Source organism: Podarcis melisellensis (genome assembly GCF_964234715.1).
Source record: "Podarcis melisellensis genome assembly, chromosome: 12".
Taxonomy (NCBI): Eukaryota; Metazoa; Chordata; class Lepidosauria; order Squamata; family Lacertidae; genus Podarcis; species Podarcis melisellensis.
Window position 1 is genome coordinate 51,123,267 of NC_138544.1, and position 13,890 is coordinate 51,137,156.

The window sequence follows — 13,890 nt, forward strand, 5'->3', positions numbered from 1 at the left end:
ATGACCCAGAACCACTGCCCCACACTGATGGGACCACTGAGTGTTTCCTCTGCCTAGGGCTGATTACAGATGAAGTGGAAGATCATTGACTGGGTTTCACCAAGCACTTGCAGTAAATACACAACCTGGGTGGCAACACCATGCTGACTGACACCAGTCCACATGGAAGAGCAGAATCAGCATCGTTGGCCCAGTTACAGCTCCACCAAAGCAGCAGTGGTAGTTCTCCGTGCCTTCAACAGGGGATCAAAGCTGACCATGGCTCTCCTAATAACGGACTTGTATGATACAGTGGTACCTCGCAAGACGAAATTAATTCGTTCTGCGAGTTTCTTCGTCTTGCGGATTTTTCGTCTTGCGAAGCACGGATGCACCCTGGTATTAACGGTTTTAAGAAAAAGGAAACAAACTCGCAAGACGTTTCATCTTGCAAAGCAAGCCCATAGGGAAATTCGTCTTGCGAAGCAACTCAAAAAACGAAAAACTCTTTCGTCTTGCGAATTTTTCATCTTCTGAGGCATTCGTCTTGCGAGGTACCACTGTACATGTGTTTTTGAAGCACCCTGTTTATCACATTCACAGGTGCACATGTGAAAAACTTTTGATGCACACCTTAAAAAAAAGGTGGCAGGTGATCAGGGCTTACAGCTACAAGGGTTGTCCAACGCTGTGTGTGCAAACTTTTATTAGCACAATGAGATTTTCCCTTCTTCTCCCTGTGCAAACTTTAATTTTGTTCTGCAGAATCCTCCAACCCTCTGGATCAGATTGAGAGGTGGGGGAGGCTGCAGGGGAGAACAGAGGAAAGTTAAATTTGAGTAGGTGGAAGTAACAAGAGTATTGGCTGTGGTAACTTTAGTATCATACAGTGCAACACAATGCATGTTGTTAGGATTTTTATGCAGCTGATGCTGCTGGTGTGATTAGTATAAATCACATGAGATGTCTGAGTAGAGTGTGGGAACGGAAGCAAATCCATGCCTGGGAGCAAATGTTTCAAGTCTGCAGCCCTCCACTGTGATTTTCGACTGAGGGAGAACTGGCATATTTGAAAGAAAATTGGGAAGTGCACCTGACGTTTGGCAGCTAGCATGGAAAGATTAAGGGTGGAACACGTGAGAGAAGAAGGAAATGAGACTATGAAAAGCCAGAGCCCAAGTTACTAGGCAAAACTTTCTGAAGTGCAATGGACTATTATGATAATGGTGCTAATGTTTGAAGTCGCCTTTTGAAAAGATGCGGTGACATGACATATTCTTGCTCAGCAACCTATTTACAAGCCCAATTCCAGGAATATGAAATAAAGGCACTCAGCAAGAGAGCTGACTTTGGGCAAGGTGGTCAGAAGAAAGTGATGGAACGCCTGTTGTCAGAAATTGCTTTGTTTTATCTCACACTTGGTTTTGCTGGGTTTGGTGCATGGGCTGCTCAGATAATATGCGTTTTTTTACACAGCTTTTTCAAGTTTGGGTTCTTTTGCTTTTTTGCGGAAGAGGCACATTGCTTTGAGATACATTGGAGCCCATTATCGGAGATCATCCTTCAGGGATTCTCTACTGGACAAAAATAGTCTTTAGTTGATGGATTATGGGAGCAAGCGAGAATCTGCTTCAATAATCCACAATGATGAAATGGTTTTTACTGCGCCACATGTAGAAATCAGTGTCAAAGACTTGCCACAGAGCTGGGTAAGTAGTGGGTGAGGGAGCAGGGGGAGGAAGGGCCCCAAGCACTGGCTTTAAAAACCAATTGGATTTCCTGCCCTTTTAAGTTGCTGATCTTGTTTTTAGATTTCAGGGTAAAACCGCACATGATGGAAAAGTTCCTTCATTTGAACTCTCTCTCTCTTTTTTTTGCTTTTACAAAAAGCAGCCACATGGCCCCAACAATTTTAACAGGGCTTGTGGAAAAGGGAATCTAACTATTTGCCACTATGCAATAGCCCCAAATCGAATTGCCAGCTTTCAAAGAGAGAGAGAGAGAGAGAGAGAGAGAGAGAGAGAGAGAGAGAGAGAGGCAAAAAACTGCAGAAGGGAACATTTAATGGTCATAGACACTTAAGCCTTCATGCTTCATCCACCACTGTTTGCAGGTTTGGGGAGGGGAAGCTATTGAAATCAGGGAATCGGTGCAAGCAGTGTGTTAGATCCTCCCTCCCTCTGCACTGTGGCCCCAATGCAAATCGGTCCCTCTCCATAGTAGAGGACAGAATGCCCACCTTGTGTTTAGTTTGACTTTTAAGTAAAAAAATTTCTCAGCCCCAGGCAACAACCACTAAAAGGGGACTCTGTTGGAGCCAGAAGGTAGCTCCACCTCACTGAATTTCTTTCTCCATTCTACTCAAATCACTGAAACGTCTCCTCATGCATTAGTGTTCACATTTCATCTAAGCACTACTCTCAACACTTGAAAAGCCACAAGTGCTAAGTGTGATCTTGTATGCTGCTCAGAATTTATTTATTTTTTTAAAGGAACTCTGTCCACAATAAAGTGGTTCTCGGTATCAAAAGGTGAGAAGGAGGAGTGCCCATGTTTCCAAATTTAGGTAAATTAAAGTATTAATAGGGAGGCTGGAAGGAGGAGAACAATATTACTTGTACCACATAAGATATTAAGGACACAGCAGAATATAAATGAGCAGGAAATAGTTGGGCAGTACCCAATGGAAGAAATCTGCACAGGAGGGAGATGTTGACCAGTTGAGTCTGGAGAATACCTGGTCCGTAAATGGTGTGTATAGGTAACAATGACATCATAAATAGTCTGCAGCATCTACAAATGGCATGGATTGTGTAAATAAGCCCCTTCCTACTGAAATGAGAGATGTGTGACCTATAGAAGGGCCTTGTCCAATATTTGCTAAGCAAACCTACCTAAGAACATGAGAAAAGCCCTGCTAGATCAGACCAAAGGCCTATCTAGTCCAGCATCCTGTTCCCACAATGGCCAAGCAGACTGCTGTGGGAAGCAGCCCCCTAGTAAGACATGAGTGCCACCGCCGTCCACCCTAGTGCTCCTCAGCAACTGGTGTTCAGAGGCAAAGGTGAAAAGGTAAAGGACCCCTGGACAGTTAAGTCCAGTCAAAGGTGATTGTGGGGTGCGGCCCTCATCTTGCTTCAGGCCAAGAGAGCTGGCGTTTGCCCACAGACAGCTTTACAAGTCATGTGGCCAGTATGACTAAACCACTTCTGACACAATGGAACACCGTGATGGAAACCAGATCGCACGGAAACGCCGTTTACCTTCCCGCCGGAGTGGTACCTATTTATCTACTTGCACTGGTGTGCTTTCAAACTGCTAGGTTGGCAGAAGCTGGGACAGAGCAATGGGAGCTCACCCCGTTGCAGGGATTCGAACCACCGAACGTCTCATCAGCAAGCCCAAGAGGCTCAGTGGTTTAGACCACTGACATGCAAGATTATATGCAACTATCGTAACTAGTATTCCTTCAGGAATCTGTCTAGTCCCTTTTAAAACCATTGAAGCTTGTGGCCATCACCACAGCTTGTGCTGGCAAATCCCATAGTACTAAACGCATTATGCAAAGAAGTCCTTCCCTTTGTCTATCTGAAACCTCCCACATTTCACCTTCATTGGATGGTCAGCTCCTGGTACTAGAATTAAGAGAGAGGTAGAGAATCCAGGCTTTTCATGGTTGGTGACAAATTATGCAACGGTATAAAACCAATGAAAACCAATTTAGTAATGTGATGGCTGCAGAAACAGTTTATAACTCAGCAGCCCCAATGACCCACACCCTATTGCAAAGCTGTGCAGTATGCAAGGCACCATTCTTCAGATAGCTCAACAACCCTCTACCTAATAACAGGAACAATGTCTAACACTTTGTGAGCATTGATTGGAGCAAAGAGTAAGCTAAGTGCCCCCCAAGGCAGTGCTGGGGTGCTCGTGTATAGTTGCAACTACAGGAAGAAGTGGCTGCCAGCCTCAAATGTTTCCACTGTTCTGTTTTCTGCAGAATGCCATGCCTTGTAATAGGTGACTGCTGCATCGTCTTGTCTCGTCCTTGGCCCTTATCTTCTGGGTTTGATTTTAAAAGGGGTCCAGGGCGAACATCAGCAGTGGGCCCTGATGGGATGTAGGGGACTCGGGCAGCTGAAGGAGAATGCCATGTGCTGACAGCAGGACTGATTGGGTAGCTAAGAACTTGCAAGGAACATGAAAAAGGAATGCCACACTGCTACCAGGGCCACATATCCAAGCAGCATGTGAACTGCATGAGTGGCAGGCAGTTGGGAAGAAGGAATGTTTGTGCCTTGATTCCTTCAGGACCCTTGTCACAGCCACAGCAGTGGGAGCAGCAACGGTTGGGAACACAGTGAGGAGAGAAGCTGGGAAAAAGAAGAACCAAACTAAGAGTGAAAATGAGGAGCCCTTGCTTGGGGGAAGGGACCCACCTGCTCTTTGAGATCTTTTAAGGGATGTCTGCTCTTCCCCCAATACCATTCTCTTGGGCCCCTAACCTATCATGGAATCTCTAGATGTGCCCAGAGTCCATAGAATCTCCAGGCTCTGGTCAGGGATTCTGGGGAGGGCACGTGAAACAGAGTTACAAAGGCAACATTTGTACCAAAAAATACACTGGGAGAACCTTGGTTTAAAATCCCCAGAGTGATTAAAGGCCTTTTGTGGGAGAAATCTCTGCCTGAGAAGACTGGCTAAGATGTATAAAGTAGAATCAGATTTGTGTTGGAAATGTAAAGAAATGGAGGGAACTTTCTTCATATGTGGTGGGCACGTAAAAAAGGTTAAAGACTATTGGGAAATGATTTATAATGAGATGAAAAAAATGTTTAAAACAACCTTCCCCAAAAGACCGGAGGCATTTTTGGTAAGAATCATTCAGACAGAGGTTTCTAGGTGTCAGAAAACTTATTTATGTATGCAACAACAGCGGCCCAAGTTTTGATAGCCCCAAAGTGGAAAGTGAGGGAGGTCCCAACTAAGGAGGATTAGCAACTTAAGATGATAGAATATGTGGAACTAGATGGTCTAACATAAAGAATAAGAGAGCAAGAAGAAGAAGTATTTAAAGAGGAGTGGAAAACCTTTGCTGAATATATGGGAAATAATTGTGAAAAGACAGGCAGCATTAAGGTAAATTCAACAGTATAATAAACACTTGAGTGATGTAAGATAGGAGAACTGAATAAAATGGCTATAGTAAAATATGCAGCAATGGTGGATAAATTAAATGGATCATGGAAGGGGAAGGAGGGAAGTCACTGAATGTATGGTATTATGTAAGATGTTTATTTTGACCTCAACCTTCCCTGCCACAGAGTTGCCCTGGTGAGTTTCATCACCCAACCAGCTTTATGGTTAGGATGGAAGCATTTACTAAGAACCAGCCTAAATAAGCTCCCTCAAATTTGAAACCATTGCTCCATATGCCCTCTTCAGAGGTCTGGTACAACACTGTCCCTCCTCTACTAACTGGAAGTTTTTTACCTTGCTGAGAATCCTTAAAGCATGAGGTGACCATATACCTTTAAAATTCCCGTACTTTGAGTTTGGCAGAAATATCAGCTTTGAATGGTTTCTTGTGAATGCGGTGAAGGGGGACTGCTATCACAAATCATCACTGTCCCACAGTCTGGTATTCTTCTATGGGAGCTGAGCTAAGGGCTCTCAGCTCAGATGTCACCACTGAATGATCCCTTTACCTCTTGCATCTATAGATTTCATTTTACAGTGAAAAGAATGGCAAATTCTATCATTTCACTTTATACTTTTTTTAAAAAAAAAAAGCCTAATGCCACAAGTGCATTTTAAGCTGTCCTTCATAGGACCCAAATGTAACTTAATCCACATTCAGACTGTGAACTGTGTTCACGTAGCTCAAAACTGAACTCATTCCACATTGCTGTATGAACCGACCCAGAAGAAAAACACAATACTTACATCTACAATGAGGAAATCAAGCCAACACCAGGCATTGGTGAAGTACTTCTTAAAGCCATAAGCTACCCATTTCAGAAGCATCTCTAGAACAAAGATGTAAGTGAAGATCTTGTCAGCATATTCCAACATGGTTTTAATGTTCTTTTTCTTGTCGAGGTAGATGTCTTCAAATGCCTGGAAGTAAAAAGTGGTGAATTAGAGTGCTACATTCTCCAGATGTTGTCTTTGGGGGAATTCTTTTTCTTTAATAAAAGGCTCTGTGAATAAATGACCAAATGCCACTGAATATTTATACTGATTATTACCCTGTCAGAATTGACCAATGAAGCCATATGGTGGCAAACAATGAATTCATGAATCTACTGTTTGTTCTGCAAGAAATATGATAATTTGCAACCCTGGTGTGTGTGGAGGGGTGTATGCAGTGTTGCACTAGGATCTTGGGCAGAGATGTTTCCCATCACCTGCCAATTGATCCTTTAAACAAGAGATGTCGGGAATTCTTCCCTGGCTTGGATTTAACCCAAGCTAGAGAAGAACTCAGGGGTCTAATTAATGCTCGCTTCTTATTAGAGATGGGGATTATAAATGCCTGAAATTTATATCCAATCTCAAAGTAAAGCAAGCTTCGCTGGCATGTCTTCTCTCAACACACAACCACACATATTTAAAAGTCTAACGCAGTAAGGGAAAAGAACAAGTTTTAATCTTACCAGAGCTCCACTGCTCAGGAGAATCATAAATATGATGAAAGTTTCAAACCAGCTGTGTTCAACTATTTGGTAGCACGTTTTCCTCAGTCTCCACCAAATCTTGCCAGGAAATTTTGTGGTGTCTACTGAACAGCACGGGAAGAATCGGACACAAGCTGAAATGATAAAGGAAGACCAGAAAGAGTTGCTTAATGCTAGGAGCTACTCGGAAGGCTCTCCCTTGTCCCAATTTAAAAACAAAAGAAAGGCCTGCTGGATCAGGCCTATGGTTCACCTAGTGCAATAGCCCACCTAGTTCAACATCCTGTTATCAATGTGCTCACTTTTATCTGTCCTGACTCTGACAACATTCAGAATCACTGGATGTGCATAAGTTCTAGGGCAACGAAAGAGGGATAAAAACTTTTCTCTATCCACTATTTCCATGTCATATGTAATTTTAGGCACTTCTACCATGTCACCCCTTACTCGCCTCAACATTATTAAATGTCTTAATCTTGTACAGAGTGCTACTGTGCAGGAATGCAGTCTTCAGTCCCTTCAGTTTACTGAAGTTCATTTCCGTCTTTCTGTTCATCTTCCACTTAATTACAGACTTTCATAGACTCACACAGATGGAAGGGGTCTTGCAGGTCATCTGGTCCAACCCCCTACTCAATGAAAGAGCTAGAGCAACCCCAGTAGATGGGTTTCTACTTCTTGAGGCAAGTGTTTCCATTGTTAAACCACTCTTGCTGTCTATCTCTTGGTGTTGAACAAAAATTTACCCCCTAGTAACATTGAGCCTATTAATGGGATGCAATCTGGAGGAAACGGGCTCATGGCTAGTTTACAAATAATTAAGACTCTTGAGAGTCCCATGGACTGCAAGAAGATCAAACCTATCCATTCTGAAGGAAATCAGCCCTGAGTGCTCAATGGGAGGACGGATCCTGAAGCTGAGGCTCCAATACTTTGACCACCTAATGAGAAGAGAAGACTCCCTGGAAAAGACCCTGATGTCGGGAAAGATGGAGGGCACAAGGAGAAGGGGACGACAGAGGATGAGATGGTTGGACAGTGTTCTCAGAGCTACCAACATGAGTTTGACCAAACTGCAGGAGGCAGTGGAAGACAGGAGTGCCTGGCGTGCTCTGGTCCATGGGGTCACAAAGAGTCGGACATGACTAAACGACTAAACAGCAACAATCTGTGCTTATCCATAGTCTTGGTAAAATGAATTATGTACACTATCTATTTTAGCCTTTATGGTTTTTATTGAAATACATGACCCAATTTATAGCCTTTGGTTCTGCAAAAAACAGATACAGAAAAGAATAGTTCTACTATGATGAAAATGGTGAATTGAAAGGCATTGTGGGAAAAGGCCTTCCTCAACTGGCTAAGTCGGGGATGGGGAACCTGTGGCCCTTCAGATGTTAATAGACTCCAACTCCAATCAGCCTCAGCCAGCTTGGCCAACGGTCAGGGATGATGGGAGTTGTAGTCCAATGGCATCTGGAGGGCCATAGATTCCCCATCCCTGAGCAGCAGCTTTGTCTCCTTCCTATACATATTCAATGGTGAATAACATCTAACTTACAATGCCAGCATCCCTGTAGCTCTGTTGGGCAATGTGTTCCAGAGATGTCAATGCTTTTGACGCCATTTAAACGATCCTTATCATTCACACAGACACTGTCACCTCCCCCCACAATAGGGAACATTTAAAGTCCTTTCCATTGAATGCAGTCATTTTCTTTTCATAGTGGACAGGTCCCCAGCCCCCGCCCCACCCAGCTCTAGGCTTTCATTCAAAAATCCTAACTTAAATCACAATAAAATCTCTCTCCGTCTGTGTACATGCATGCAAGCTGAGCGTAGTGTATACTAGAACAGCAGGCTTTTACTGCTGCTACAAGTGGAAGATAATTCCAGGTTGTCACAGCTCAGGAAAGCTCAATCAGAGAAAAACATCTGCAAATGAATTAAAGGCTAGAAATGGCCAACTTATTGTACATTTAATAGAAATATTCTAAGCCTTGAGCAGAGGGCCAAAGGAGATGTGATGCTTATCACGTAGTCTGCCCATATGTAGCCGGTTTTTTTTTTAAAATAGCAATCATTCCAAAATAGCCCACATATATCACACTCTTTTCTCCAGATTGTTTTGCTGTTGACTTAGAAGGTGGCCGTACTTGCTCTAGTCCCAACCCCTTTAATTCCATTGCCTTTCCATCCACTCTTTTATCACATAAATCACACTAAGAGGGTGGTGGGCTCAGGGAATCTATTATTTGCATGATTTTTAACATGGTGGGATAAACTGGAAGAAACACAAGTACCATGGCTTCTGTGGAGGCAGATCCACCAAAGGTGGAAAGAGAAGAGGCAACACATAAACTTTCAGAGTTTGAAGGGTTGGTGAAACGCTGTAATAGTAATGCTATGGGTTTAATTTCAAGACTATACCATAGTTATTGCTATTAGAAGCGAATGGTACAGAAGGCAAGATTTGAGTTTAAAATTGAAGGGATAGAAATGGCAGGCAGGATGGAACAAATCCCCATTTAGGTAAATCTCAGTTAGAGACTAAGAAATGGAATTTTAAATGGTTCATAGGTAGTGCTTAACACCACAGAGGTTATCCTGTATAAATTCTACACTATCACCATACCATTGGAGGGCATACCAGCTGGTAGGAACTTAAAGACATCTCTGGTGGGATTGTGGAAAAGAATACAAGTTCTGGATCTCCATTTAAGGAGATTAACACAAATTGTAGCATAATACCCACCCCACACTGGCTCTTCTAAACATCTAGGAAGAGAATGATTAGGAATTATGTGTAAGGAGTTGATTATCCATTTGCTAACTGTGGCCAGAGCTGGCAGAGCTGGCCTGGCTTTAAGACTCATCACAATTACCCACAGAAACAAGCTGAAATACAGCTGCTTCAAGGGGTGGGTGTGTTGTGTCCTCCCTATATGCGGCCCCAGTTAACACCCTGGCCAGAGCATTTTGGGCCAATTGCAGCTTCTGAGTACTTTTCAAAGTCAGCCACAAAATCTAGAGCACACTACATTAATCCAGATGTGGTGTAACTAAAGATGTTTCACTGAGACCAGAACTGCAGTCTCCCGAAATGGGTGTGTTTTGCACACCAGCCTCAGCTGGGCAAAGCACCAAAATTCAAAGCCAGGTCCAAATGTACCTCTCTCCTCCAAGCCATGTGCCTGCATTTTCAAGGGAAGACCTACCCCTCTTCTGATGTACTGACCAAGAGCACCTCTGTCTGGTCTGGATTAAGGTGCTGTTTGTTTTCCCACATCCAGTCCGATGGTTCTGGATTTCCACAGTCTCACTTGAATGAGATGGACAGCTGGGATAGAGTTGGGTGTCATCTGCAAACTGGTGGCGCAAAACCCCAAATCACCTCCACTAGTGGTTACATCTAAATATTAAGCATGGGGAACAAGGTAGGGGTATGTAGGACCGCAAAGGCCAACTGTTAAGGTATGGAATAGGAATCCACATGCTGGAGCTCACCATGAATGTCTCCCTTGTTCTGTTATAATGGCAATGGTGACCGCCAAAGAGGTGCTGGAGACCTGAGAACCACCATCTGGAACAAGCCATCCAGAAAAGTCTAGAACGAAACTGGTCTAGAAGTGTGCCTTGTTCAGTGGCATGGGGCTGAGAGGTCCAGCACAACCAACAGAAAAGTATTCCACCTGTCCAGTTTCTGGCACAGGTCACCTACAGAGGCCGTTCCCTTCCCAAAATCAGAGCCACAGCTGGATTGAAATGGATCTGGAGCCAAGAAGAGGGTGGAATGCTTAAGTCATTGTCTTACTAAACTATTTATTTTGTGCATTAAAGGTAAAGGGACCCCTGACCATTAGGTCCAGTTGTGGCCGACTCTGGGGTTGCGGTGCTCATCTCGCTTTACTGGCCGAGGGAGCCAGTGTACAGCTTCGGGGTCATGTGGCCAGCATGACTAAGCCGCTTCTGGTGAACCAGAGCAGCGCACGGAAACGCCGTTTACCTTCCCGCCAGAGCAGTACCTATTTATCTACTTGCACTTTGATGTGTTTTCGAACTGCTAGGTTGGCAGGAGCAGGGACTGAGCAACGGGAGCTCACCCCATCGCGGGGATTTGAACCGTCGACCTTCTGTTCGGCAAGTCCTAGGCTCTGTGGTTTCACCCACAGCACCACCCGCGTCCCTATTTTGTGCATTACGCTATACTAAAAAAAAAGTACTAAAAACAGGAGACATCTAGAAACAAACAACTGAAGAATTGCATACACTGGAATGCTTGCATCGTCATACCACACCCTTTTCTGACCAGTGAATTCATGTTGGGCTGTTGCATTTAAGCAGAGCTGCCAAGAAAATGCCTGGGAACTACAGACATCCCCTTTCTCTGCAGGGTTTCTACTACCTCATTTGATCATCCTTCACATGCCAAAATGCCGTTCTGCTGACTGTAGGGGCTCTTGCATTTCTTGCAAGTTATCCCCATCTGATCCCCACTAAGCAGGCTTGTTTCTGAATTAAATAATCCTCTGGGATATGCACGCTCGTGGATATATGACAGTTTAGCTCACCTTATTCTCCCACTCCTCCCTCCCTCCCCACCTTCCTACACATCAGGAAGAACCTCATGGAACAATCACTTGCAACAGAGACTCAAGGCTGTCAAGTGATTGCATTTGTTAACTGTAGAATTAGACAGCAAAAATCTACATTGCATCCCTGTCTTTCCAGTGGCAGGTGGAGTTGAGTGTTTACCAAACACAGGTATGTTTTCATCTTAAGAGTGAAAAAGGCATCTTGACTGATGCAATCAGCTCAAGGTTACAGGAAACACGCGTGAGTTGGCTCGGTGCAATCCAATGGTGAGAAGCAAGGGTGGAACTGGGGCAGTTACAATATATATATATATATATATATATATATATATATATATATATATATATGCTTTCGTAGATTTTCACAGGTACAGGAATGCAGGTTTTGGTGTCCTCGGGTGTCTTCCCGTGTAAAAGTTGGGGTGTCTAGGCGACGTTTCGACGAGGTCTCACTCGTCATCTTCAGGCTGGTGCTTTCGGCTTCTTGTTACTGGAACAGAGCAGGATCTCAGTGTTTGAGTTCCTATAAATACTGTTGAGGGGGTGTGGTGTATAGCCTCCAATGTTCTGGGCAGAGAGGAAGTTCCCAGGCTAGTGTGCCTTTTCTTCTTTTGTTCCTTAATTACTTGAGGGATATCTTGAGTTACTTACATGCACAATCACACCACCACCCTGCACAAATAAACTCCGTAGCCAAGACTCTCATCTCCAGAACCAAACGCCTGGCTGACAAAGACCACTTGACAACTGAGTTACAGAATCTCTCAAATGTGTTAATTGCCAATGGATACCAGCAAAACAGGGTTACGAAGCTAATCCAAAAAGAAACACCCCCCAAAAACCAAGACACAGAAGAAAACAATGGCATGGCCCTCCTTCCTTATATCAAGGGCACTACAGATAAAATTAGCAAAATCCTCCATAAACACAATATCAAAACAGCCTTTTGCACCAACCAAAAAATAGCCAATATCCTCAGAAACCCCAAGGATAAAATCCAGTTGGAAAACCAAGGGGTCTATGAAATACCCTGCAAAGTCTGCCCAGCCACGTACATTGGACAAACAAACAGACGAATAAATGCACGTATCGCAGAACACAAGAATGCCGTCAAAAAAGAAGAAAAAACTTCCTCTCTTTTCCAACACATGAAAGAAACAGGACACGAAATTAATTTTGCAGATTCCAAATTGCTCTTTAACATGGAACATCACCACAAGAGAATAATCATGGAAGCCATCGAGATAGAGAAACACCCTCACAACATGAACAAGCGTGACGACACATCCCGCTTGCCAGACATCTGGAAATTAGCCCTCCCCACAAAAACTGACACCAGATCCAGAGGCACACAGAACGCCATCACCAATCAACCACACCAGACCCAAACCCAGACCCTCTCCACAGATAAATTACAGACACCATCCAGTAGCCAAACCATGGTGGCACCTCCGGATGCTGCACCCCCCTGCAATCCCTACACAGATCTGGCTGACACAGGCCACAAAACCACAGCTCGCCCCTATACACGAAGCCAAGCCAGAGCACAACTAAGTGCAGTACAGCCATCTTCTCAGAAAAACTCTTCACAAAGTTCAAGAGGTCAAGACACAAAGACTTTAGCAACTAATCCACACCTAATGACCCACCTAAGTGGTACTCAGGATATCACTCAAGAAATCACTCAAGATATCCCTCAAGTAATTAAGGAACAAAAGAAGAAAAGGCACACTAGCCTGGGAACTTCCTCTCTGCCCAGAACATTGGAGGCTATACACCACACCCCCTCAACAGTATTTATAGGAACTCAAACACTGAGATCCTGCTCTGTTCCAGTAACAAGAAGCCGAAAGCACCAGCCTGAAGATGACGAGTGAGACCTCGTCGAAACGTCGCCTAGACACCCCAACTTTTACACGGGAAGACACCCGAGGACACCAAAACCTGCATATATATATATATATATATATATATGCTTTCGTAGATTTTCACGGGTACAGGAATGCAGGTTTTGGTGTCCTCGGGTGTCTTCCCGTGTAAAAGTTGGGATGTCTAGGCGACGTTTCGACGAGGTCTCACTCGTCATCTTCAAAGATGACGAGTGAGACCTTGAAGATGACGAGTGAGACCTCGTCGAAACGTCGCCTAGACATCCCAACTTTTACACGGGAAGACACCCGAGGACACCAAAACCTGCATATATATATATATATATATATATATATATGCTTCAGGGGACCAGTGGGTGGAGAAGACAGCCTCACAACAGCTTCTCCCTTCCCCTAGTTTGGGGGTCATCAACCCTACTGGATCCCAAGGGCCGCTGGGACTCCTGAAGGATCTGTGCCTTTGATGCATGTTTTTTGCACCATGGCGGTGCTGGAGATTGCAGGACCCTTGATTTCTGTGGATTAGTCAATGGAGACAGGTGTGATCTGTGCTTTGATGGTGGTTTCATTAATGTGAGATTTTTTGTTTCATATATTGTTTGAGAAAGCACAAATTAGTTAAGTTCATCTTTCAGTGTGAATGGAATCAAATTTCTCCCAGATTCCTTCTTCCAGGTAACTGGTTCCATAATTAAACTACTCTTGCCATCATCAGTTTTCATGTAATGTTCAACCAACAAGTTTAGA

The 13,890-nt window shown here is 44.0% G+C and overlaps 1 protein-coding gene across 10 annotated transcripts in view; it reads right to left on the reverse strand.

The window, feature by feature from the left end:
• LOC309381042 (sodium channel protein type 5 subunit alpha-like) overlaps positions 1 to 13,890 on the reverse strand; it is a 215,660-nt gene that overhangs the window by 43,382 nt on the left and 158,388 nt on the right. For all 10 annotated transcript variants that reach the window (XM_081931409.1, XM_081931407.1, XM_081931408.1 and 7 more), the window contains 2 exons: positions 6,639 to 6,793; positions 5,926 to 6,099 (listed from right to left, as the gene is read on the reverse strand). In XM_081931409.1, coding sequence (XP_081787535.1) covers positions 5,926 to 6,099; positions 6,639 to 6,793 — 329 coding nt within the window. The remainder of the gene's footprint in view (positions 1 to 5,925; positions 6,100 to 6,638; positions 6,794 to 13,890) is intronic.